A 24,746-nucleotide genomic window follows, 5' to 3' on the forward strand; every position below is an offset into this window, starting at 1 on the left:
CAAGCCGCACCTCCATCTCCTACCGACCAACCTCATCCCGCCCCCTTGACCTGTCCGTCCTCCCTGGACTGACCTATCCCCTTCCTAACTCCCTACCTACACTCACCTTTCCTGGCCCCATCCCCGCCTCTTCGACCTGTTTGTTTCCTCTCCACCTATCCTCTCCTCTATCCATCTTCTATCCGCCTCCCACTCTCTCCCTATTTATTTCAAAACCCCCTTCCCCTCCCCCTTTTCTGATGAAGGGTCTAGGCCCGAAACGTCAGCCTCTCTGCTCCTATGATGCTGCTTGGCCTGCTGTGTTCATCCAGCCCTGCACCTTGTTGTCTTGCAATTATACAACACCTTTAACATCAAAAACCAGCTCAATTTTGAACTAAAGTTAGCATTACTGACATTCTGATACATTAACCCAAATGGATAAGTCAGTATTGTATCGAAGTAGTAATGATACTTTAGAGTAACAACAAATCTCAGCCTTTTGTATTTTGGAGAATGTCAAATTGGCAAACTAAATTTATTTAATCCTGTGCACATTTGGGTTACTCAAAAGTGCTTTAAGAAACCAGTGAAAAGACTCAGAATTGGAGTCATTTTCTGTCAAAGAATTATCATTCCAAAATCTGCACATCCAGCAAAAGTCACCATTTTCCTGCACTGACGAATCGCCTCTTCTATTGATCGTACATCCCGACTGTGGCAGGCTACTTAGTGAAACTAGCTGTCTCATAAAAGTCAATTAAGTAAATATGGGTTTAAAATTGCCATTCCATTACTTCACTTGTAGTTTTACCAAAGCTGTCAAAAAACTTAAATGCATTTCATGCCAATTAAGTGTGCTTTGGTGGCGCTTATCTGCTTTCTAATGGATAAATATGAACTTGTCAGAGCTCCGCACAATACAGCTGCACCAACTATCGCTTCTGGAAATTTCTTTTACAATGTGAGGAAAGATACCATTGAAAATATTTTCAACACAATCGGACAGATTTTAACTCACTCTGAGCTCATTCATGTATACAGATCAGACCCAGTGTGCCAAGTTACAAGATCATACCTATACCACTTTCTCACAAGCATAGGTTTGATAAAGGATCTGTATTTGTCCATCATTTGTGCATGCCTTACTACCAGACTATATACCAAGTATCCCCCACTTGATTCTGAAAGACAAACTTCAAGCAAATTAACTTCCTTCTTTCCTTCTGCTAGCACTTCTCCAACTGGATGTTGTAGTGCTCCCAATATGGATTTGAAGTAAATTCAAGTAATGAGTCCCAAAGAAAAAATCTTTTTGGACTCAAGACATTATCTCTGCTTCTCTCTCCACAGATGTTCAAGACCTACTCAGTTTGTCCAGCACTTTAATTTTATGTTCCTTCCCACTGTGTTGCAACAGAATATTCATATTGTACATTTTATATCCTAAGGATATCCCAAAACACTTCACAACTAAGATCATTCAGTAACTTTAAATTTTATATGTCAAATTCTTACAGACAAAATTTCAACAATATTGTTGTTTCAAATACAAATGATAGGAAGATTTTTTTCCTGAAATATTGTTGTTTTTTTCTGGGAATATAAATTTTATCCTCTTCCCCAAGCTTATGCCTCCTTAAAACAGCACAATCAAACTCAGTAGGTGGTAGAATTGCAAAGACTGTCTCTAGCAGTGCAGGAAGTCAAAGTGCTTTGTCACCAGGACGACCATGAGCATTTTATCTAATGTCTTTGCGCTGTAGTCTAATGCTTTGTACCCATTACACAAATTTGCTTCACATCCAGATTGTGAACACTGCGACATTCATTTGGAAACGAGCCAGAGTGGCTACTTGGTTAACCTCCCAATTATCTCACAAACAACTCATCAGTACGCTTGTCACAAGACAGCAATTTAAAACATCTTTTACATAAGTGAAGTAATCATATGATTCAAGTATGCCAAAGTCTTTGAATAACCAGATGCTTCTCGATTTTAAACTAGAAGGCTGTTCCACACAATCAACACAAATGCCAAATAGACAGATTCACCGTATCCGCAGGTAGCAAGGGAAGGCTGATGAAGGGGATATATTCTTTACAGCAGTGGATCCTGTCCTAAACATTTAAAATACTTTAATACCTCAGTAAGGACTCTTCTACTCAGTCATGCAGCACAGAAACAGACCCTTTATTCCAACTCGTCCATACCGACCAGATTTCCCAAATTAAATTAGTGCCATTTGACTGCATTTGGCCCATATCCCTCTAAAACTTTCTATTCATGTACCTGTCTTTTAAACGTTCTAACTGTACCGGCATCTACCAATTCCTCTGGCAGTTCACTCTACACATGAACCACCCTCTATGAGAAAGGTGCCCCTCGGGGTCCTTTTTAAATCTTTCCCCTCTCATCTTAAAATGATGCCATCTTGTTTTGAACTCCTCTACCCGAGGGAAAGGTCTTCTGCTATTCACCTTATTTATGCCCCTTATTATTTTATAAACCTTGACAAGACCATCCCTCAATCTCCTAGGCTCCAGTTTAAAAAGTTCCAGCCTATCCAGCCTCTCCTTATAACTCAAACCCTCCAGTCTTTGTAACATCCTTGTAAATCTTTTAAATACTCTTTCAAAGTCAATAATATCCTTCCTATAGCAGGGTGACCAGAACTGTACACAGTACTCCAAAAGTAGCCTCACCAATGTCATATACAGCTGCAACATAACGTCCTAACTCCCATACTCAATGCTCTGATCATTGAAAACAAGTATACTAAACACCTTCTTCACCACCTGGTCTACTTGTGATGCCACTTTCAAGGAACCATGTATCTGAACATCGTGCATAATCTGATTGCTTTCAGTCTGTTTCAAAATTATATCTCAGGTTAAAAAGTTTATTCATATAAAAGTTTAAATTTGAAAATGTCTCAAAAGGATTCTACGATTCACCAAAAGGGAGGGGAGACAGCAGATCACAAACCAAAAAAGCTGTGATGAGCATAGCCAAAAGCAAGGCTGAAGTAGGTTTTAAGAAGGGACTGACATTGAGATTTTTTGGCTATTTCTCTAGACTGAGTTAGCAAATTAATTATGAAGTCACAGAATCCCTACAGAGTGGACGCAGGCCATTCAGCCCATCAAGTCCACAGAGTTAATGTTTCGCATCCAGAGACCCTTCCTCAGAACTCTGTTCCGAGGATGGGTCACAGGACCCAAAACGTTAACTCTGATTTTTTCTTCACAGATGCTGCCAGACCTGTTGATCTTTTCCAGCAACTTTGTTTTTGTTATTGAGACTTAATGACAACTTTTAATCTATACTTCCACTTGTTTTTGTAAAGTGAAACAGTTTTTAATGATTCATATGTGATTTTGCTTTTCTCACGTGTTCACAACCCACTGTGTGGAAGACTAGACCGGTGCATGTGCGAAAGTGATTTTCCCAATGTTCAGCTGAAGGAAACTGCAACTCATTTAATACTGAATAAGCCTTTTGATAATACAAGATAGCTAACTGAATCCTGGTCATGCCATCTTACAATTAAATAGAAGACAGTATGTTGAGTCCTGAATGCAAAATGCTTGGACCCCTCATGATAGCAAAAATCAACATGAAGCAGAGAGGACATAAATCATAGATTTAAAAGGGAGGTGCAGGGATTTTGAGAGAAAAATTCCAAAATCCAGGAAATGAGACTGAAGGTAAAGCTGACTATTGGAGAAAATGGCTTGGGGGAGATTGTTCTGAAGGAGGGTAGGAATAGTGCAGAGCGGGTGAAGGATGTTTGAATGATTGAAGGACGTTCAGTGAAAGGAAGCAAGTCTGGTGAAGGGATTCAAATTTAGTTAATCAAAATATTAAGTTCGAAGCAACACAGATCAGCTTGGATAGCATTAATGGATAATCAGAACCTGGTGCAGGACAGGACAGGACATTAAGCAAAGTTTTAAATGACTTAAAGTTTACAGAAACAAAACTGAGTCAGTCTAGGAGTGCAGTGAAAATGACAACTGCCTCCAAGGGCTTCAGCAGCAGTTAGAGTGTGAAGAAAGAATAAGGTAGGTATTAGAAACGTAGATGTAAGCAGACATCGTATTGGGAGAGGATGATCAACTAAACTTAGTTAGTTTCGGGTCAAATGTCACCATAGTTCCACTCCCAGACAGTGGGCAAGGCGGGGGTAATGTTGCTGTAATGAATATGGAATTTGTGGTAGAGGTTTCTAACAATCATTTCGATCGCCCCTTTAGCTCAAGGAAACTGGAAAATACTGAATAAGCAGTTTCATAACACAGGATCAAAGAATGTGGCAATTTAGAGTGAGACATCACCAAACTGTTGGAAACTAACCCTATGATTCAATGTGATATTGCAAAATGACATGATGTGACGGAGGATGGATGAAGGCCAAGGATATATTCCTGGGTGATTTTGAAGGTCATTGTTTAGGGGTAGAAAACAAAGCAATCGCCAGTAATGTCAGTTATGATATAGTGGTTAAGCTTTACACCGAAACAAGGTAATGCCATGAAGCTGGACCAGAGAAAAGGGGGTTTGGGGAAAGGTAGCAGAGCTAAATCAGAAAAACATCTCTTTCCACTAGTGTGACACTACATTACACACAACTGTGTGGGATCATTATAGTCAATGGAAGAGAAACTTTAATGTTATTGGTCCAAGATACCTTCATTCCCAGATCCTAAGGGTGAATACATTGTGTTCTAATTCATCTACCCACCATTCCTACACGAGATGCATATTTGGTCATTGTGCTGTCAGTTGGATCAACTTAATTACAGGGGTGGAGAGATGTTAAAAGATTTGACAGCTGTTTGGTAATTGCAGAGTAGTTGTTAGCAAATCAAACAGAATTATCAATTAGATCGTCAGATTAAATCTGAGGTCATCACAGTGATATTGTGTAATGCTTTGTTTGGGGTGGATCTTGAATAATCCATTCAGCAGTGGTCAAAGAACAAGAAACTTTCAAGCTTTCAAACTGTTAAAGAGAAATGCCAAAAAGGCAATTACAGTGTCAGATCACTGTTATAAAGATTTGTTTGCACAACTTGCATTCTTCAACACTGAACAGACATGAATTAAGTGGAAAGATAACTTGTATTGGAGATAAATTTGACTATATCTGCATGATAAGAAGAAATGTGTAAAAGTCTGGCTAAAAAGAATAAGTTCAGAACAAGTGACAGGAATGCTACTTCCCACAAGACTGATTAATATCTCAAAACACTCAGGCGGGGCAATGAAAGCAAAATGAAAAGACAATCTGAATTTTGATAGGGGCCTGCACAATCTGTATTTACGTTTATAATCATAAGTCCTATATCTCCCCAAAAATTTGGTAAAGTGGAGTTGGAATCCTGAAGTTTCTTCAGTAGAAATTGCCTTACGAGCTGGACCTTGAAACTGTACTCAGTGAATAAATGCTTAATTTGGATATCCAAAAGGAAAAATAAAATATGTATAACTTCCTCAACACAATCATTTTCTTTTAGATTCTTAACATCAAGTTTAGTGATACAGTTATTGTGATCCATTATCAAACATTTATATTAGGGTTTAAATATGTAAGTATTGAATGATCGTTGGTCCACGTCTTTTATTCTATATTATATGAATTTAAGAAACAGGAGTAGACCAGTTTACACTTTGAGCCTGTTCTGCTGTTTGTTAAGATTACAGTTGAACCACAACTTCAGTCTACTTTTCCTACCCAATCCCCATATTCCTCAAGTAGTTCAAAAAGTTACACTTCAAGTATTTTAAGATTGAAAATATTTGTAATATTTTCAATGTGATTTTCAAGCAAAATATATCTTGCACATAGGAAAAAGGGGTCATTCAGACTATCAAGCTGGCTGCACCATTCCAGATCATGGCTGATCATCTCCTCAATGCCATTTCCTACACTATTTCCATATTCCTTAATGATATTGGTCTCCAGAAATCTATTGATTTCAGAGTTGCGACAATAATTGAGCTTCCATAGCTCTTGGGTTTAGAATTCCAAAGATTCACTACTCCTTGCATCAGGAATTTCTTCGCTCAGTCTTACATGGTCTGCCTTCATCTTGGGATTACATTTGCTGGTTCTAAGGAGCCTGAGAGGAGCATTAAGACTAGAGTGACCTCATGTCTTACACTGTATAAACAAATAGCCCAAAAACTTTGATCAAGTTATATTTTGAAATGGTGGTGGTTAGCATCAGCCTTTATTCATAGGTTAAAATTTCTTCGTAACATGCTAAATTCCTAACACTAGCAGCTCAATTATTAATCCTGCACTGTAGATGTTATTATTCAATGATATGGAATGGAATCTTTCCAGCCTGTTGGCAGGAGAGTTGGTAATGTAGCAGGAAGTACATCAAGAGGGGATCTCCACATCCCCCTGCTGCCATGAATGTTGCCAATGGTGGGAAACTCAGTAGGGTGATAAATCCAGAACTGGTCAGTTAAGAAGTGATGGCTCCCCCAGATAAGTCCTACTGCAGTACAATTACTGCCCTGATCCCCTTCCCCCTACAACACTTGATCATCTGGGTCTTCTGCATTACAAAAGACACTTACTTGTGCTGCAGTCACAGCAGTAGCTACAGCTGGTGATGGTGTGGCTGAGGCTACTGAGCTTCCTGACCCCTATGTCAGCAGTAGCTTGGTAAACGGCCACTACACACAAAATACCATCACAGAGGCTACCACCCATTGAAGTGATGCAATTCCAGTTTCCATTGAAAATTTCAAACCATGGAGAGACCATCATGATTAACCTAATTGTTGAACTTGAACAACATAATCTACAGAAAGCCATGTAGGGTCAAATTATCACTATGGAGTAATGTGAATCAAACAATCCATTCATAGCACTCAGAGTACCCAAATGACTTCAGTTTACTTAAATACCATTTGAAGTTGTGACGTACTCCCAGCTATTCTTCTCTATGTGTAAAGAATCTGAACCATGTGGATATTTAGAACAAATTTGTACTTGTTCAACTTTTTCAGAAGTACATTGAATTTTGAGGTTTCTGCAAGAATTATGATGCTTCACAAATCTCCTGTAGCTCAGATTCACACACATTTTCAGTAACATGAACAACATACTCTAAGGTGGATATTTTCCATCTCACTTCCCACTTACCAGTGAAAACAAGTCATTCTGAAGCCCTAGCCGGTCTACAGGAGGGAGTGTAAGGTTCCGGATACTGGGCAGTAAACTCTCAAGCATTGTTGGACTGTACTGAATGCGGCAGAATCCCACCATTCCTGGGTTCAACTAAAGTTTTAAAACACAAAAACCGCAGAAACATGATTCATGCATACTTGTATCAAGATCCTGATTCATGCACACTTGTATCAACATCCTAATGTACATCTATTCAGTAGTCTAGAATATCCATTTTGAAGTCAGTAGTGTATTTCATTCGATAAATTTATATATGATCACCAGGGACCAGTATAGATGATGCCTAGTGAATGTATGTAACATTTGGAGAATGTCAATCCAATCAAATCACTAAAAGTTACAATGAAACAGCTAAGTTAGTTCAGGCGTTCTGAAAATGTCAATGTAACAACAGCACCTCTCAAGTTTGATGCCATCTGTCCCATCAATTGACTTCAAAGTGGCTGTGAGGGAAAGAGGTTTTGCTCAGTTTGGAAACTGTGGGGAATGAATGAACATAACAGTAGACTTGAGTTCAGATTATTACACAGATTATGGATCATACCATATTACTCCAGTTTCAGACTCACAGATTTAATGACACTGGCCTCAAGTAGGTGCTCATCTACTAGCATTCAGCTATAGCATGATGATGATTACTCAAATCCTAATAAAAAAGAGGAATGATGCTTTTGTGCAGAAAGGAGGAGAAAAACAAAAACTTTTTTTTGACTCACTAATTCCAGTATGAATGGGGCAGGGAGGATCCTGACCCTAATACTGGTTTCAAAAGCTTGTCTGCATCAAATCTTAAAAAAAAAATCTATTACAAAGGCAGTATGAGTTCCGCAACAGTTGCATCCCCACTCATTAAAGGGGTCTAGGAATGACCAGATTTATAGATGAGATAGCCATCAAGATCAAAACTATGAAAGCAGTCATACCTTTTAATCCACTGTTCTCTTCATTGTCTCAGTTTATACATACATAGTAATAAAATATCAGATTTAGTTTATTATCAACAACTAATGGATAGATTTATGCATTGGTTGGGCTACAAAATATTCAGATTCATCTGTAAATCTGAAGTAGTGCAGCAACCATTTTGGAAACTAAGCAACACAAACCAAGTGCCCTGGACCTACCTCCGTTTCCCCTCTGAGCTATTGAGGGTAAAATATGTGGGGATCATGAACACCTCAATTGTACACACTATGCCTCTTGTACAAGAGATTCCTTTCACATTTTACAAATGATTATTCCAGATTTATCAGATTGCATAATAGTGCCAAATATATATTATTTGAGTAAAAATAGCCATAAATTGAAGTGCCGCACTGAATAATACAAACAAGGAGTAAATTATTGTCCTGGATTACAATCTAGCTCGACAAAGGTAAACTAAGTTAGGTGTTTTATCCTCAAGCATAAGTAAGGCCGTGAGCTTGAAGGAGCTGATTCTGGAAGCCAGGTTAATCAGCTGGATCTGATAACCTGAGGGTACTGCATAGCCAATAGAAGATTTTGGTTTGAGAGGATTTGTACATTTGGGTCCAACCCTCATGTGCAAACATAAAGCAGCTCAGAAGTATAAATGTAACTGCTTGCTGCTGTCGCTTTTATAGATCAGTGCACCATAAAAATGGGACTTTAGATTGTTGCCAGATTTTTGCAAACAGCACTGGGAAGATAGGTGATCTTACAATATGTTTAAAGTTAAATTTATGACCAGAATGGATATGAACCAACAGTCTCTTCATGCATATGGTTTTTAAACTTATTTCTCTGCATTATCAATAGCTAAATTATTAAGTATCGCAACAGACCAGTGTCTGATCCCAAGATAAATAAGTTAATGATGACTCCGCTTCATTTTATCAAAAAATTAAGATCCCAACAAATACCTAAGGTCCCAACTGCACTCCTTCCCTTGAAGGAGAAGATTAGTAAGTCTATTTGACATTTCACCAAATTTCATCCAAATAAATAACATATTATGGCTGTCAACAAACACATGAAGCAAACTAGCTTTAAATACATTTACATAAAAAGGACTTCGGATATGCACTGTGCTTAAGCTATACAATATATTTTTCGAAAGTCCATTTGGCAGTAGCTGGAAAGTTAGTTGATAAGGTTTAGAGGACAGAGCACCACCTACTTATTTACTGTTTTTAAGAACTTAAGCATTGTGTTCTCAAATGCAACAGATGGAGAATGGGTACAATGGAGACAAAAAGGCACAAACAGAGAGACAAGGAGTGGAGGAGTGAAATATGAAGACAGGGAGAGGCAAAGAAGACACACCAAGAAAATAAAAAATATTAACGGAGAAAAATTAAATAAAGTGAACATACAGGTTGGAAAAGAAAGTGAGCACAGGGTCCGAAAGAGAGCAAATACATGAGTGTGAATGAACAGCTTCAGAGCACTGAAAAGAAGGGTAGAGGAGGCATGGGTAGAAGGGGGAGGGGAAAAAGGGAGGAGGGTATACAAGAGTGTCAAGGTTCGAGAGGGACAGGATGTCATAGCAACATCGAATGAAAGACACAAACATGCACACAGAAAGAGGTGGACGCAGATGTACAAAGAGAGACACGCAAATGTTTGGAAAGGCCGAGATTTATATTCTGGATTAACGGGCCTTACAATTTTACAGGATAAATTTAAAATGTAGCAAAGGAAACAAACTACAAAGCTGAAAGAAGAATGCAACTACAATAATTGTTTAGCAAATGTGAAGGGTAATTACTGGATTACACATTCTAAAACAAGCAATATTTAGGACATTCACAATCAAATACTACATACTGTCTGTACTGAATGTCCATTTTAAGCACTGTCAAACGACTCTTCTGGCAGCATAATTTCTTATTCATTATATTCACCTAATCTTACATAGTCTAAAGGGATGTATGTCTTTCTTGTCAAGAGATTGTACAACACGTGGTCGATACCCAAGAAGATGGGTTCTACAATCAACAGTTTAAATGCTGATGAAATTTTAAGAGATTCCACAAGACAAAGTTTGAGAATAAACAAATAACCTTTCTATCTGTGCTATGCCTTGTAAAGACCAGGTAGTCTTTGCATCCATAGCTCCTTAAATAGCTCAATTAACAATAGAACCTTGTAGTGCAGGAGACTTAAGAAAAATATTTTCATACTGTGATTAAGAGCAAACAAATGCTGGACATTCCATCATGTCAGCATCTGTAAAGAGAAAATAATGATTAAAACACAATTGAAAATTTCACGCAACTTTTTCTCTTTACACATGTTGATTGCCTAGCTTGATATGTCTAGCATTTTCTTTTTTTTTTTTAAAGATGACTACAATTTTAACTTGTGTTTTTACTTCTTTCTCAACTCTTCTACAGCAGAGGACATTGAAGAACAATCTACAAGAACTGTACATGTATGGCTGATGTACCATTGGACAAATTCCAATCCTGCACTATGATTTGTGTCAGGAAAATAACTTAAACAAATGGAGATGAAATCTCAATTCAAGAGGCCAGAATCTGAATCCCAGTTGTGTGACTTGTACTTTTTCTCTTTTTAATAAAAATGATAGCAGGAAAGAATGGATTGCTGAAAGTTCCTCTTTTTGAATGGAATTTCTTTCCTTTTGCCAGGTGACACTAGACCATAGTTATGCCAGGTCTCCAGTCAGTACATTTCCCAAATCATCAAAAGTATAAGATCAAACTGACAGTTTCCTGACAATTGGAGTTATGAACTCCAAACAGCAGCACACTGGGGCTCCAAAGCATTGCACCAAAGAACTAGAGCTAGAAAAAGAATTCTGGACCGTATCAAAATCCCTTCAAATAAAGGCACCTAGACCTCAAGCGATTGGAAGCAGGGTTAAGTTAGTCATTTCATTTTCCTTATGCACTTAAAACAAACTAAAGAGCAATGCTGGAAGAGGCCTCAGGGCAGATTGCCTGTTCACCATTTTGCAAGGACCCAAAAGGGCAGATCAAAAGTCTATTTAAATGAAAGATAGAAAGAATACACAGCCTAATCTACTTGTGAAGCTCTCTGGTGACCTACCTTTATCCATTGGTCCGGTTTCACATTCTTCACAGTGATAGTCATCTCTGGCTGGTCCAGTAACACCTTCATACTATCACAGCTTACATCTTCACTGGTGCAGATACTAATAGGGACCATCCAGTGAGGACAGTCACTACCTGGGAAACATAGGAGAGGTGTACTTATACATGAATGGATTTAAGTAGTAGAGCCCTGAGAAGACTGACTCCATTTTCCCTCAATGGACAGAAGTAGGAACAGAATGTATGTTACTTAAAAGAAATAAAATCAAGTTCCTAGACAGCTTTGAGGGTAGATGCATTGACTGTTGTGGCACAGGACTCCTACTCAACAGGAAGATCTAAATTTGATCAATGGCTCAGATGAATTTCTTAATGCAGCAGGAAGACTAAAAGGTATGCTAGGATTTGATCTTGTAGCTCCAGGGAATTGGGAAGGGGAAAATTGGTCAAAACTTTTACAATCTTGATCACCGTCAAATGAAATGCTGGCACATATGTATCAGGCCATTAGGTCCTTCATGGAACGAAGCTCAAAGGAGGAGCACTTGAGTACGGTACTTGACACCAGTTGTGCCCCTTCGAGGTCTACTCCACCATCAGTCGGAAGAGAAAGACATTAATGAAATAAAATAAATATGGATTTTAAACAAATCTTTAGAGTTCATCTTGCTAGGGTCCACTCTCCAGTTTATGACAGATGAGTATAATTGAATGATAAATATGCTTCCAATCCTTTCAATATTTTCAAAAAGACCAAAGTGATGTCAAAATTGCAGATATTGAAAATCAAACTTCAATCAACCACTTTATTCCCTTTTTACAAACTTACTCCCCTTTCTCCAAATTCAGTTTAATAGTTCTTTCATGGGATTAATTTGGTCTGTTTGAACTGGATCATTAATAGTTTTTAAAAGCCAGGATAACTTACTCAATGATGTCATCAATAAGGTTAGCCCCCAAAACGGGGGCTCTTAATTCCTCCACCAACTCTATGACTCAATCCAACTGTAACAAGGGGGAAGAGGGTAATGCTCATTCCATTGGTTATGCCAAAGCCACCACACAGGTTCGTAAAGGTATTCCTTCAGATAATATTTTATTGGTACAAGAAAATTGCGATTTGAGCAAGATAGGACTTTTGAACAATTATGGCTTCATGAACAATAACAATGACTCAGAAATTTTACATGCAGAAAGTGGTTAATTTAACAGTTTCAGATAAAAGTAAATCACCTGCATCTAATAAATTTTGAAATAAAATAGCAAAGTGCTCAATATCCACAACAGGTTACCCAACTGAAAGATTGAGAGTGACTAGCTCTTATAAACACAAGATCAAAACAGATAGGAGTAGGCCATTCAGCCCCTTGAGCCTGTGACACTCGAGGTCAAGATCAGATCAGCCATGATCTTAACTCCATTTTGCTGCCCCCGTTCCCCAAAACCTTTGACTGCCTGCAGTTCTGATAATCTGAAGAATCTGTCTTTCATGATTCAGCTTCCATAACTGAGGTAGAGAACTTCAAGATTAAGGACCCGCAGGAGAAATTACTCATTAGTTCCATTTACATGGATACGCTTATTCTGAAACAATTTATTTGAGATGCAAGCACTTAATCAAAGTCTCTGTAATCTCTTAATATTCTGTAATTAATTCCCAGTCCAAAGTCCAAAGGGATCAAAATTAACTTTTGGTACTCTCTTCCTCCTTGTATACTTCATGAATCTCAATTATATTTTTATATTTCTTGCTACTTTATTCAATCTATCTCCTTCCCCTTTCAAAGTCACATTTTTAAGTATTTTATGAATTGTTTGGCCTTCAATTAATCCTCATAATACTGAAACCCTTCTCTCTCAATTTATCATCTTTAACTTCCTTAGTCATGAATGTTTCACCTTTCTTTTAAAATATATCTCTCAATGGAAGGAAACAAAGAGAAGAGACTGGGAGCAGTTGCCTGTATGGTTGGATTGCTGCTGATTCCCAGCATTTTTTGAAAAGTCTGTTAAGTTTTGAAGGACAGGAGAACATCACAAAGGGATGCCATTAAAAAAAAGCTGATTGAATCTGCTACAATACTTAACTAGCTAGAGAGGGACTTCCAATTACAATCAAATTGACTCAAAGTAAAACCAGCTATACAACTAATAATTTTGAATTAAGAATGATACTTTTTAAGAAAAATCCTTCATAGGATTCATCTTGGGATGTTCCACCACAACAGTCAACTCATAATACTTTTAAGAGCTTTCGTTCACTGCTAAGTGTTTAAAAGACACTGAGGCATGCACATTCTTCATCAATCCCTGATCTGTGCTGTGTGGTGCCAGTACCATAATTCATATCTCCTGATTCAAGAATGATTGACAATGTGCTAGTAAGTAGATCATCTGCTTACTGTCTCAGTCAGGAGCAACATTAAACACAGGAGTTAATTTTAAAAAAAATTACTCATTTGTCTGACTGCAAATTAAACAATGTTGATCATGTATAGTAAAATGGCACAGCACAAACTGACTCATCTCTGAAGTAAAATGTTCAAAGGTGACTGTTTGCCATTTAAATCAGTTCACAGCCAAAATAACTCACCTACATGAGTGAAACTTGGTGAAATGTTTATTTTCTGATACTCGGCAATTTTGGAAAAAGAATCTTACTGATAAATACGACAAATAAATAATAACTAGTACATTCATTTCACCCCTCCCAATTTTCTGATTTTCCTGGAAACTGAATCATGTTGCAAGATAATTCACAGGTTTTGATTGACAACTAGCTTCTCACCCCACAGGCATCCATAATTCAAACATCGACGGCTGGCAGAGAATCTGACCACAGAAGGAATCAAAGCAGAGGCAAATAGTGTTCACCCACATTGAACAATAGGCAGCGATTACAGACAGAAATGTTCCTAGCTCCCCTTCTTTACTCGAGGACAATATGGTCAACTGTAGCTCCCTATTACTATTTCAGCAGAGATCATCTAACTTAGCACAGACCAGTAATGAGGTATGGATGACTGTACAAATTCCTCCAAGGTGTTTCCCCTGTGGTCCAGCTGAGTGGGACTCATTTTATTTGGTTATACTCCGACTGATCCTTACGTAGTCAAAGAATCTCTGAAGAAGGTTCACTGGACCTGAAACAAGGAATCGGCTTTCTCTTCACAGAGTTTTCCCAGCAACTTCTTTTTTTATTTCTTAAGATTGTTTCTCTTCCCACTCCTACACTGGAAGCACCCATCCTTGATCCCATTTTCTATTTTTCATTTAAGTGCAGTCCTGAGCAACATCACCTGAAACATCATTTTCCACATGGATGCCAATGGCACTCAACTTTACCTCACTGCAATCTCTGCTGATCCCTCCACTGCCTCGGTATTGTCAACACTGCTCATGCAACACCCAGCTCTGAAAATTTCCTTCAATTTAACAGAAGAGACTGAAACTATGAACTTCACTTCACTAAATTCTTCTCCTAAATCACCAATTCCAATTGCCTCACTGACTATTGCTGTTTCTGAACAAGATCATTCAAATGTAGGTGACCTACCTGATTTTGAACCGAATATCAAATCCCACTCAAATTACGAATACTCTCAACAGCCACTCAAATCCTTTTATGCTTTTTGTTGACTCCAGGCTCAACTAATCCGATTTCTCTTCTAGCCATTGCCCACCCTTCACAGACTTGAGCTCACCTGAAGTCTGCTGACTGTATTCCAACTCATATCAAGACCTATTTACCAAACCCACAACGACTCCTGGTCCATTGATAGAATTTGTAAATTCTCATTCCCACGTTCAAATCACCATGGTCTCTTCCTTACCTGTATCTGTTATCTCCTCCAGGCATTCAAACCTTTGAGAAAACACTATTCTTCCATCTCCGGCAACCAGCACATGCCCTAGCTCCTTTACTATTGGCAGTTATGCCTTCATCAGTTTGGGTACCTGACTCAAACTTCTTTTCCAAATTGTTCGCTTGTTTTTTCCTCAGACCAACATTAAAACCTACCTGTTGACTAAGCATTTGGTCACCTCTCTCAACCAATTCATGTGGCAGGCTGTTTTACTTTATCACCACTTTCTGGGGAAAGAAACTCCTTCAGAATTTTTACGGCACTAACCCTCCCCCTCAAGTCGAAACATCTCCTCTACATCTCGTTGGAGCCCTTCATAATTCTACTGATCCAAGTCATCTGCCTTTACTGGAGAAAATAGCCCATCTATTGGTCACTTTTGTGGTTCTCTTTTAATTCCCCTATTTGTTGGCATTCTCCACCATTCATCCACTACCTAGTAACCTTACGCAATTATTGTGCTCCTCCCCAGTTCCCCATTTACTGGTTTCTGCCCCCAATTTTGTATGACCTCGCCCACTAATTGATGCCCTTCCAAACAGCCTCCATCTCTCCTGTGACATGCACACTTTGCCAAAAGCTTGGTTACAAACCTCAGTTTGGATCTGAGTAGGTGCTTTAACATTGAGGTATATTTCAACGCTCAATAATAAAAAAGGTCCAACAACAGAGAATTATAAAAATTTCAAATTTTTGGAAGATGCTTTGTAAATGGTACATTTAAAGAAAAGGTGGCACAGTTGACTGAAAATGCTGTTGCTTTAACATTTTGAGTCTTGTTAGGATCTGGCAGAAAACCATATTTCAATATTAAAATCTTGTGAAACTCAAAACCTCACTTCAACATCACAAGGATAGCTAGTGTGTGAAATGCAAACCTGTGCAAATGTAGCTGCTAACACTAAATCATCTGTTTTCAGCAGGGGATAGGAGACGGGCATGAAAGACCATGAAGGGGCAGGGTAGCGGGAGACTGGCTTTTGTTTGGGTGGAAGAATTAAAAATTAGCAGATGTTACACCCTTGCCAAGACTTCTAGATGCTGGGATGATGTTCTAACATCTTAACCATATAATTACCAAAAATGTTAAATTATTTTACTTTAAGCAATATCTGTTTCAGACGTATAAAACCAATTTTGCAAGTGCAACCTTCGAGAATCACAGTAAGATGATTAAATCTGCTTTGCAATATTCATTAAAACTTAACAATCAATCTTTGTAGAAGCTTCATGAAGAGGATAGATCATATTCTAAAAGTTTACAGGTATTATTCAGTACTCTCAGGGCTAAATTATAAATATAACACAACATCAGTTATTTAATTTACACTTACCAGTAAATGGCCCACTGGCACAGAATTTCTTCTGGGAAATTTTCAATATTCGGTTGTCCCCTTGCTGAAAAACATATACAAATCAGTATTTACAGGGAAGGGGGTTGACAGCATGAAGCTCAGACAAAGTCTCCCTTTCAAAGGTTACTTTATTGTACAACAACACCGCATTACCAAAGTAATGATAACAGAATGTAGTTGAGCACAACATCATTGTTTATCAATTGATGGGAACTATCTGACTGCACAGTACTGTCTAACCATGTTGCATTATGACAATGTGTCTGATAATAAAAGGATTCCAGCATTACCAACAGTGGACAGGTTGCAGCTGGAGAAAAGATATTTCAATTACTTTTCCTTTTCGCAGGTTTGTTCCTACGTATTTCATTCTCTGACTAGCACTGGGGTAAACAATCAATCAGAGAGAGCTTTCATAGATAAAATAAATGACTTCATCCAGCATCTATACATACATTCTTTGAGCAGAATTTGTAGGAATAAACAGGATTAGGAGCCCTAGCTCATGCAACACTCTTCAATGGAAACTCAGTAAAGCTAACTATATTGTGCCATGTGAAAGAGAGAAGGGCCAGAGGGGTAGAGGGAGCAGTGAGAAAGACAAAGAGCGAGATCAAGACTTCAAACACAAAAAACCTAAACCACTGCAGGAACTCAATTAATTGAAATGGTTTAAAATATTTTTGAATGAAATTCTGTTAAACATCCAGAACAAGCAGGATAGGGTGTCTGACTTTCTTCTGTGCTGTAAATGTTTATGATTCTGTGAGTCTATTAAAACTTTGCCTTATACTTCAGGTATTTGTGATGAAAGGTGTGAGATTTATCTATATTAATACTCTTTTTTTCAGAAGTTGGGTTTTAAATCAGTGGCATATGATATTGGTCTATTTTTAATGAAGAGGTTTAGAAATTAACAATGTCAGTGTTTCCAGAACCATGATTTTAAATCAGTATGTGGTTACTGGACTGTTAATGGATGTTTATATTGTGCGCTTTATGGCCGCAGAGGGAAAACACCAAGCCATTAGCTTAGCAGAACTTAGGACTATTAAAAGTCTTTATTAAATTAGTTGAAAAGCTTTGGTTTTAAAAGGGCCTGACTAAAGTCAGATGCAAGTAAAGTCTCACCTAGAAAATGGAGATAGAAAATGGAGAATGGTCAGAGCAGTTAAGGAAATAAGTTACTGAGTGAAAAGGTAGTTTGTGAAACTTCCACACCAGGTGTATTTGACTGGAACCCTACTTTTTTATGTTTTTTTTAAAAGGCTGAGAAAGTCAAAGCTCTCAGTTGTGACATCGGTCAAAGGAAAAGGCTTCATAGCTCACAGAACTGGAATGGAGAAGCAGCAGCAAAGTCAAACTAACAGGTCTGGAATGAAGGGAATCTGTCTGGTTTCTGAGTAACTGTAAAGTGGTGCTGGGTCATATATAGGGTATTGTTTTGCTGCGTATTTAACATTTTTTCAACTTTTTAAATATTTAGACTGTTTGGTTTACATTCTTTTTATTTATTTTCCGTAATACATTTCTAATTTATTGTTAATATCAAATCCGCAGGATTGTGTGACGTGTCAGTAAATGACTGCCACATTAAATTTTAAAAGATGATCTATGAAGCCTAAGTTAATTCTGGAATGTGACTTGCTCAGAAGTAACATAATTCAGGATCATAACATTATGACTGGACTAGCAACACACCTGTTTTTCTTCAACATAAATGAGGGGAAACCCCATTTGTTTTGTCCATGAACTCATCACAGCATTAATAGGCTTTCCACTAGCTTGTTCCAAACAGTTCCACAGGTCCTCTGAGGGAAAAAAAAAATTAAGTCAAAAGATCAAAGTACCACCAGCTTCAATATTCCACCCTCCCACAACATGTTTTAATTCAGAAAAGAGATAATATATGGACAAATTCTTTCTGCTTGCAGAAGGCAGATAACTGCATATGATAACATGTAGTGTCCAGCAATTACAAGTGAGCTGCACAGCACTAGTAACCTTCAACTGTCGATCCCTTTGAAGTAAGAATATAAGAAATAGGAGCAGGTGTAGGCCATTCAACCAGTGAAGCCTCCCCCACCCTTCTAGAAGGCTGAACTGCCTCAGGCCTCAACTCTTTTGAGAGAGCTTATAGCCTTCAACTCCTCAACATTTCAAAATTCTATCTCCTTTTGAAATACTTTCAGTGATTTAGCAACTCTTTGGGATAAAGAATTCCAGACATCCACTACTCTGAAGAAATTCCTTCATAGCTCAGTTTTATAATAGAATAGAATCCCTACATGGTGGAAAACAGGCCCTTCGGCCCATCACATCTTTGAGATCACAGTTCTCTTTTCAGTGAAACTAAATGATGCAATTTTAAAAGGATAGAGATTTGTCATTTGTAATTCAAATCTTACTTGCCAATTTTCACTCAACACTCCAATAATGTCAGTTACAATGCTACCTGCATTCCAGAACAACAACACTTGTTTTACCGTAGGCAGAAACCTCAGTACATAAAGAAATAGGCTGGTGTCAAAGATTAAGAAAGCACTTCAATGTTCAGATTGTGCTGTATAATCCACCTGGTTGCTGGTTTTCAAAAAAATGACCAGCACTATATGACTACACTTAAGCAGTGTTCATATTAGAATAGACAGCTTTAAACAGAGTCTTACCGCAAATAAAAAACAATCCGAGTCCTAGTCTAAATCATTTATAATAATTTAGTGCTTACTGTACTGTTTTATTAATTTGCTCAGTCAGATCCTGCAAACAAAAGAATAACTAGATAGCTTTTGATGAAAATTAGGAGAAAAGAACGTTTGCAAGACTCTATGACAACTCCCAGTGCTGGAACAACAATACCACAAAGAGTTTATTCAATTCTTAAGTTGAATGGTGCCTACCTGTTGCAGCATTTTTATTTTGAAACTTTGTCAAGTACAGGTTCATTCCTTTTCTGAAATCCTGTAACAAAGGACAACTTTTTAATTAAAATGAGCAAATCAATCATGGTAGCAAATATAAAATAGCATCCTAGCTAAAACTAAAGTAAAACTGAAATAAAAGTTGTCAACAGTTTTTCCTTTTAAAATCAGTTTGTTTGACTAACTCAAGTAGAACAGGCACCAAATATAAAACACTAAGTTGACATCCAAATTCCAGTCTCGCTTCCCTCTTCCATAAAACATTACATTGCATGTACATCAGCCAGATTCTTGCTAACAAAGACAATCCAAAAATAACTTGAGTTGTACGCAACACTTACTGTGACATATCAAATATTAATATTCTTGGGATAAATGATAACATTGTACAAAATATCTAAAAATTCCATATACAAGATCCAACTATTGAGAGTTAAGGTTTGAGTATTTTTTAAAATTTTAACGGTGGAAGAAAAAAGTAAGACTGGACATTGGCATTTTTATTTAAGTGTCGGAATCTCAACATGTCAAAATAAAGTATCTGCATTCTTGCTTTAAAAAAAAATGCATGATATGGTTCCACACGAACCATGTCCATCTTGGTTTTTGAAGGGGCGTGGATAAAATCCATCCCCAAAATTCTAAAATCATCTTACCATTTACAAGGCCGAGTGCTGAAACAACATGCTTCTGCGCTCAACCTCAGTGACCAACCAAGCCACTTTCCACTGCGCTTAAAATTAGCCTGGAAATATTGTTTGCAATTTTAGTGTACAAGCATTTGACATACCTGTGAGACATTTTTCTCATCTATTCGGAAAGAGGTAGAAGTTACCTTATTTTAAATGAGTTAATTGCTCTATTAAAATCAGGCAGATAGAGAAGTGTCGAACAAGCATGTTACACAATTTTACACTAACATCTCAATCAATAATTTCTAGGCTAATGCGGAAAAAAGGAGGCAAGGTAGAATCCAGATATGTTTCAATACACAGCGTGGTAAGCTGCTTATCCCAATTCGGAGCTCACCATTTTATGGCAAGAATATATATTTTATTAAATTTTTAAAAACTGAGAGAAAATTGTTAAATTTTATGGTTCAAAATGTTTCTTTTTTTTAAAATTCTGCAAAAACAACTAAGGAAAGTGGAAAGAATTGTAACTTGACCTTGAAGGGTTTATTTTTTTCCTCAGCCCACTGCCATGACTTGCAGATAAACTACGAGTTGTTATGAACTCCTGCACAAGGCCTGATGCAACTGGGCCCACCTACGTGAAGTAGGACATGAAGATCTTATTATAAAACTTTCAGGTTCAAATAACTCATCATATAGCTTGATGTCCACATGTGATAAAGGAGAAAGGGGATGATCTGTACTTTAATTACAATTTTGCAATGTAACAACAGGTTGCAGAGTAGTTGCTTTTCTCCCCCCAAAAACCTGTTAATTCTAAGCAATTCTGAGAAGTGATATTTATTCATTTTTTCTTGGAATTTTCCAGAAATGCAGATGATAATCACAGGTTTCATGCTCCTTCCTCTTATTTGCCCACTCCTATGACCCCACATACTAGCGTACGACCATCAGAGCTTTTCCTCAGTTTACTCTTTGCATGTGATGTGTAAATAGGTCTATGATTAAGCATCTGACTCTAGTCCTGTAGCTATGGTTTGTGTAAAATCACAGCATCAGTCAAGAGTCTGGCAATGAATGTAATGGATCTCTTATTTTAATTACCTTTGCCTCACAAATCAGGTAAAACAAGAATGGTTTAAAATTCCGGAGATCTGTTCAAGGCAGACAGAAACATGGTAACAACATAAAGGTGCCAAAATAAACTTGCCTATTTGGTGGAAATACTAAAAACAAATTATCAATTGCAAATTATTTGAAAAGAACTTTGCAATAAGTCCATTCTGATCAATGCTATATTTTGAACATAATCATGCAATAACAGAAGATTCCAACAGCACTAATGCTACGGCTTTAAAAAACTAAAATCTCACAGGAAAAATAAACTCAGTAAATTGTGTACAAGGCAGGGGAAGATTTTAAAGCTCTTGTTGGATTGAGGCATTCTGTGAATTGTTAACTGTTTCCAACTTCCCTCATGACATTTAGATCCTGATTAGATGATAACCTTCTGATCACCTCCCAGGATCCCTTATTCACATTCCACCCATGCCCTCAAAACAGACATATATTTTAAAATTTGACGACAGGATTTGTTTGAATGTAGGGCAGCTCAATGGCTGGGTGTTCAACCCTGACTGCAGCTATGAATTTAAAACTGAAATCATAAACTAACAAAATACATGGCAAAGTACACAATAAAGAGGAAAAGCAAGTTGGTGTTGCAGACACAAACCTTTCATCAGAATTCAGTTCTGGTGAAGAGCCTACATTCAAAACATTAACTTGCTTTTCCTCTGAAGATGAATGACTGTTGTACCAAATAGCTCCAGAACTCTCTGTATTTGCATATTATACTTGCTCTTTGCTTTAATATTTCTAAAAAATACATTCATATAATGTCTTTCATGTCTTCAGATCATTTTGAAGTGTCTCACAGTCAATTAATTTTGAAGTGTAGTCAGCATTGTCATGTGAGGAAACAGCAATCAATTGTGCATTGCAAGGTCCTAATAATAGCAGAAAGTTGAATAACCAGATCATGTTTTAGTTGCGGATTTAAGATGTAACTGTTCATCAGTTCAGAGACTTCCTACTGTTGTTTGTATCACACCAAGGAATCTTTGATGTCTACCTCAAGGGAGACAACATTTTGTTCCGGGGTGACAAATCTGAAAATGCAGCTCTCTCTCAGGTCTGCGACGGAACGCTAACTCAGATTCCAGCACAAGTATCCAGAGTGGGACTTGAAAACATACCATCTAAATCAGAGGAGAAGGTACTACACACTGGGCCACAGTTGACACCTGAAATTGGAGTATGGGGTTAATATAATTATTGATAATTGCCTTCCTGCAAGAACACATTAGGATATGGGGCTACAGTATTCACTGTATTGTTGTAGATATTTGTGTTCTAGAACCAATGTAGAATTTCCAACATTCAAATAGAAACATCAAAACAAGCTGCATTTTTGAACAAGTTCAAATTGTATACATTTGAAAACTTTCTAAACACTGGTTCTCATGAAATCACAGCTCTAGTACCACGTACACCACTAATTTGCATTTAAGGAGTCTTACCTCATCCCCAATATAATTGTGCAGCATTCGAATTACTGATGCTCCTTTACTATAAGAAATTGCATCAAATATTTCATCCACTTCTGCAGGATGTCCTACTGTGACCTTTAAAAAATACATTGCATTTTTAATACTTTTTGTTTGCAAAGTTAAAACATTCAACCATAATGGGAGAGTCTAAACATTGTATGCTTATGCAAGTATGCTTGTTATGTACATGTGTCTAAAAACAGGCTTAGGTATACTTATACCATTGGTTGATTACATCAAATGCGTTTTGAGGTAATTTAAATAATCATAAATATATAGAAACAAAAAAATTATATTTGTTAGACTTTACTTTCTCAGTTATTGTATTTCATTCTTCAAAATTGTTGACTAGAAACATCACGCTGACAAACTATGTCATGCTGCATCACAAGTCATGGTCACTTCTAGGACACTTAATAATGTTATGTCAAAGGAGGTCACATCAAATCAGAGCTCAGGAAGTGGGGGCATTAGTCACAATACTGATTTATGTTAGAAAACTGAAACATGGAGATAAGTTTAACAATTTGTACTCTTCAATCTTTAAAGAAGATTAAATCCTCAAGAGAGGAAATAGCATAGGAGGCACACAATATATTAAAATACAAAGTGAACTTGGAACACTATTTTAAACTAAAGGATAACTGAAAGACAACAGGATAAATACAAATAGATAAAGGACACATCCACCAATACTGTTTGTTGGAGCTTAGAGCACTGCATGGGATAGACTCCTTGATAGGGTAAATTCTCAATTCATTTAACAAGGTTGATGCTGTAACAAGGCAATCGTAGGTTTCTAAGGAAGTTATCAAGTATATGGCCCAGACGCCTTCCTTAATATGTCAACATATCTCTCTTGCAAACATATTTACCTGTTTTTAAAAATATAATATAGCAGGAAGTTTGAACACACTTTGTAATATCTATTATGTGGATTCAAGGAAGTTAGCTTCAATTGCACTGATGAAGAATGTTTAAAAATGTTACCTTCAACTTTAACTAACGACAACATAAAGCAATACCAGAGTTTTATGCTAACCTGAACTCCAGGGATTCCTGATTCTGTAAATTACTAGGATAACATAAAAATCTCATGCTGGTTGGAAAATATGTTTAATTTTTGACAGTAGTGTTACAGGTGGTGTTAATACATAGGATGAAAACTTCCCTGACCTTGAAATACAAGTTTGTCATTTCACCAACCTGCCGCTGTGTGGTTGTACCTCTGCATACAAGTATCTAACAACCAACCTGATTGTGGTCTTAACAATAGGTGATGGGTGCATGGGTATACCAGTTAGTTATCCAAAGATGTCAAATACATGGAGTCAAGATCCTGATAAATCTGTGTCAGCATTTCTATTTATAAATCTGGGCACAGACATTTAAAATGGAATTTTACAAGTTAGGAGAGAATATATTACTTTAATGCAAGGGCTTGGATCATGTCTCCGTGCCCTGGTCAAATACCCTTCCAGTTTCTGAGATCTGAAACTAGAAAAATGCTAGAAATATTCAGGTCAGGCAAAACCTGTGGAGCGAAACAAGAGTTCCTGGTAAACAACCTTTCATCAGAACCGAATAGAGATAGAAATGCAAAAGTTTTTAAGTCTATGGAGAGGGGAGGGGACAGGAAAAAAAACAAATGAAAAGATCTGTGATAGGGTGGAGATTTCATAATGCAACAGTCAACAAGTGCCGCAATGGATATAGTGAAGAAGCAACAGATATGTCTAAATGAGGCATGAATTGTTTCATAAGGACTATGCAAATTAAATAAAAAAAAGGACAACCTATCAAAAGAAACGCTAGACAGAGTCAGCAGGTCAGGCTACAACTCTGGGAAAAACAAAAAAAAAAGATTTGGATTGACAACTTCTCATCAGAATCAAAGAGAAATAGAAATGCAAGGATTTTTAAGCTAATTGGGGATTCAGGTGGGAGCAGGAAAATGGAAGAAATATCAGAGGCACTGCTAAGGAAGTTGCATCATTAGAAAAAAAACGTGATGGAGATGGAATGGAGGTTTTACAGGAAGCAGTTTGAGAGGAAGTGCAGTCAAGGTGAGAGTTTGTGGGTATGTTGTGAACATTGGTCTAGCAAGAAGGGAAGAGTGAA

At 37.4% G+C, this 24,746-nt stretch overlaps 1 protein-coding gene across 2 annotated transcripts in view; it reads right to left on the bottom strand.

Annotated features, from left to right (window-relative positions):
* npepps (aminopeptidase puromycin sensitive) overlaps nucleotides 1-24,746 on the bottom strand; it is a 139,258-nt gene that overhangs the window by 47,916 nt on the left and 66,596 nt on the right. For both annotated transcript variants that reach the window (XM_048614467.1, XM_048614468.1), the window contains exons 10-15: nucleotides 22,596-22,700; nucleotides 19,358-19,418; nucleotides 18,159-18,268; nucleotides 16,437-16,500; nucleotides 11,232-11,371; nucleotides 7,149-7,283 (exon numbers count right to left, since the gene is read on the bottom strand). In XM_048614467.1, the coding sequence (XP_048470424.1) occupies nucleotides 7,149-7,283; nucleotides 11,232-11,371; nucleotides 16,437-16,500; nucleotides 18,159-18,268; nucleotides 19,358-19,418; nucleotides 22,596-22,700 (615 nt within the window). The remainder of the gene's footprint in view (nucleotides 1-7,148; nucleotides 7,284-11,231; nucleotides 11,372-16,436; nucleotides 16,501-18,158; nucleotides 18,269-19,357; nucleotides 19,419-22,595; nucleotides 22,701-24,746) is intronic.

This window comes from Rhincodon typus, chromosome 30 (assembly GCF_021869965.1).
Source record: "Rhincodon typus isolate 14 chromosome 30, sRhiTyp1.1, whole genome shotgun sequence".
Taxonomy (NCBI): Eukaryota; Metazoa; Chordata; class Chondrichthyes; order Orectolobiformes; family Rhincodontidae; genus Rhincodon; species Rhincodon typus.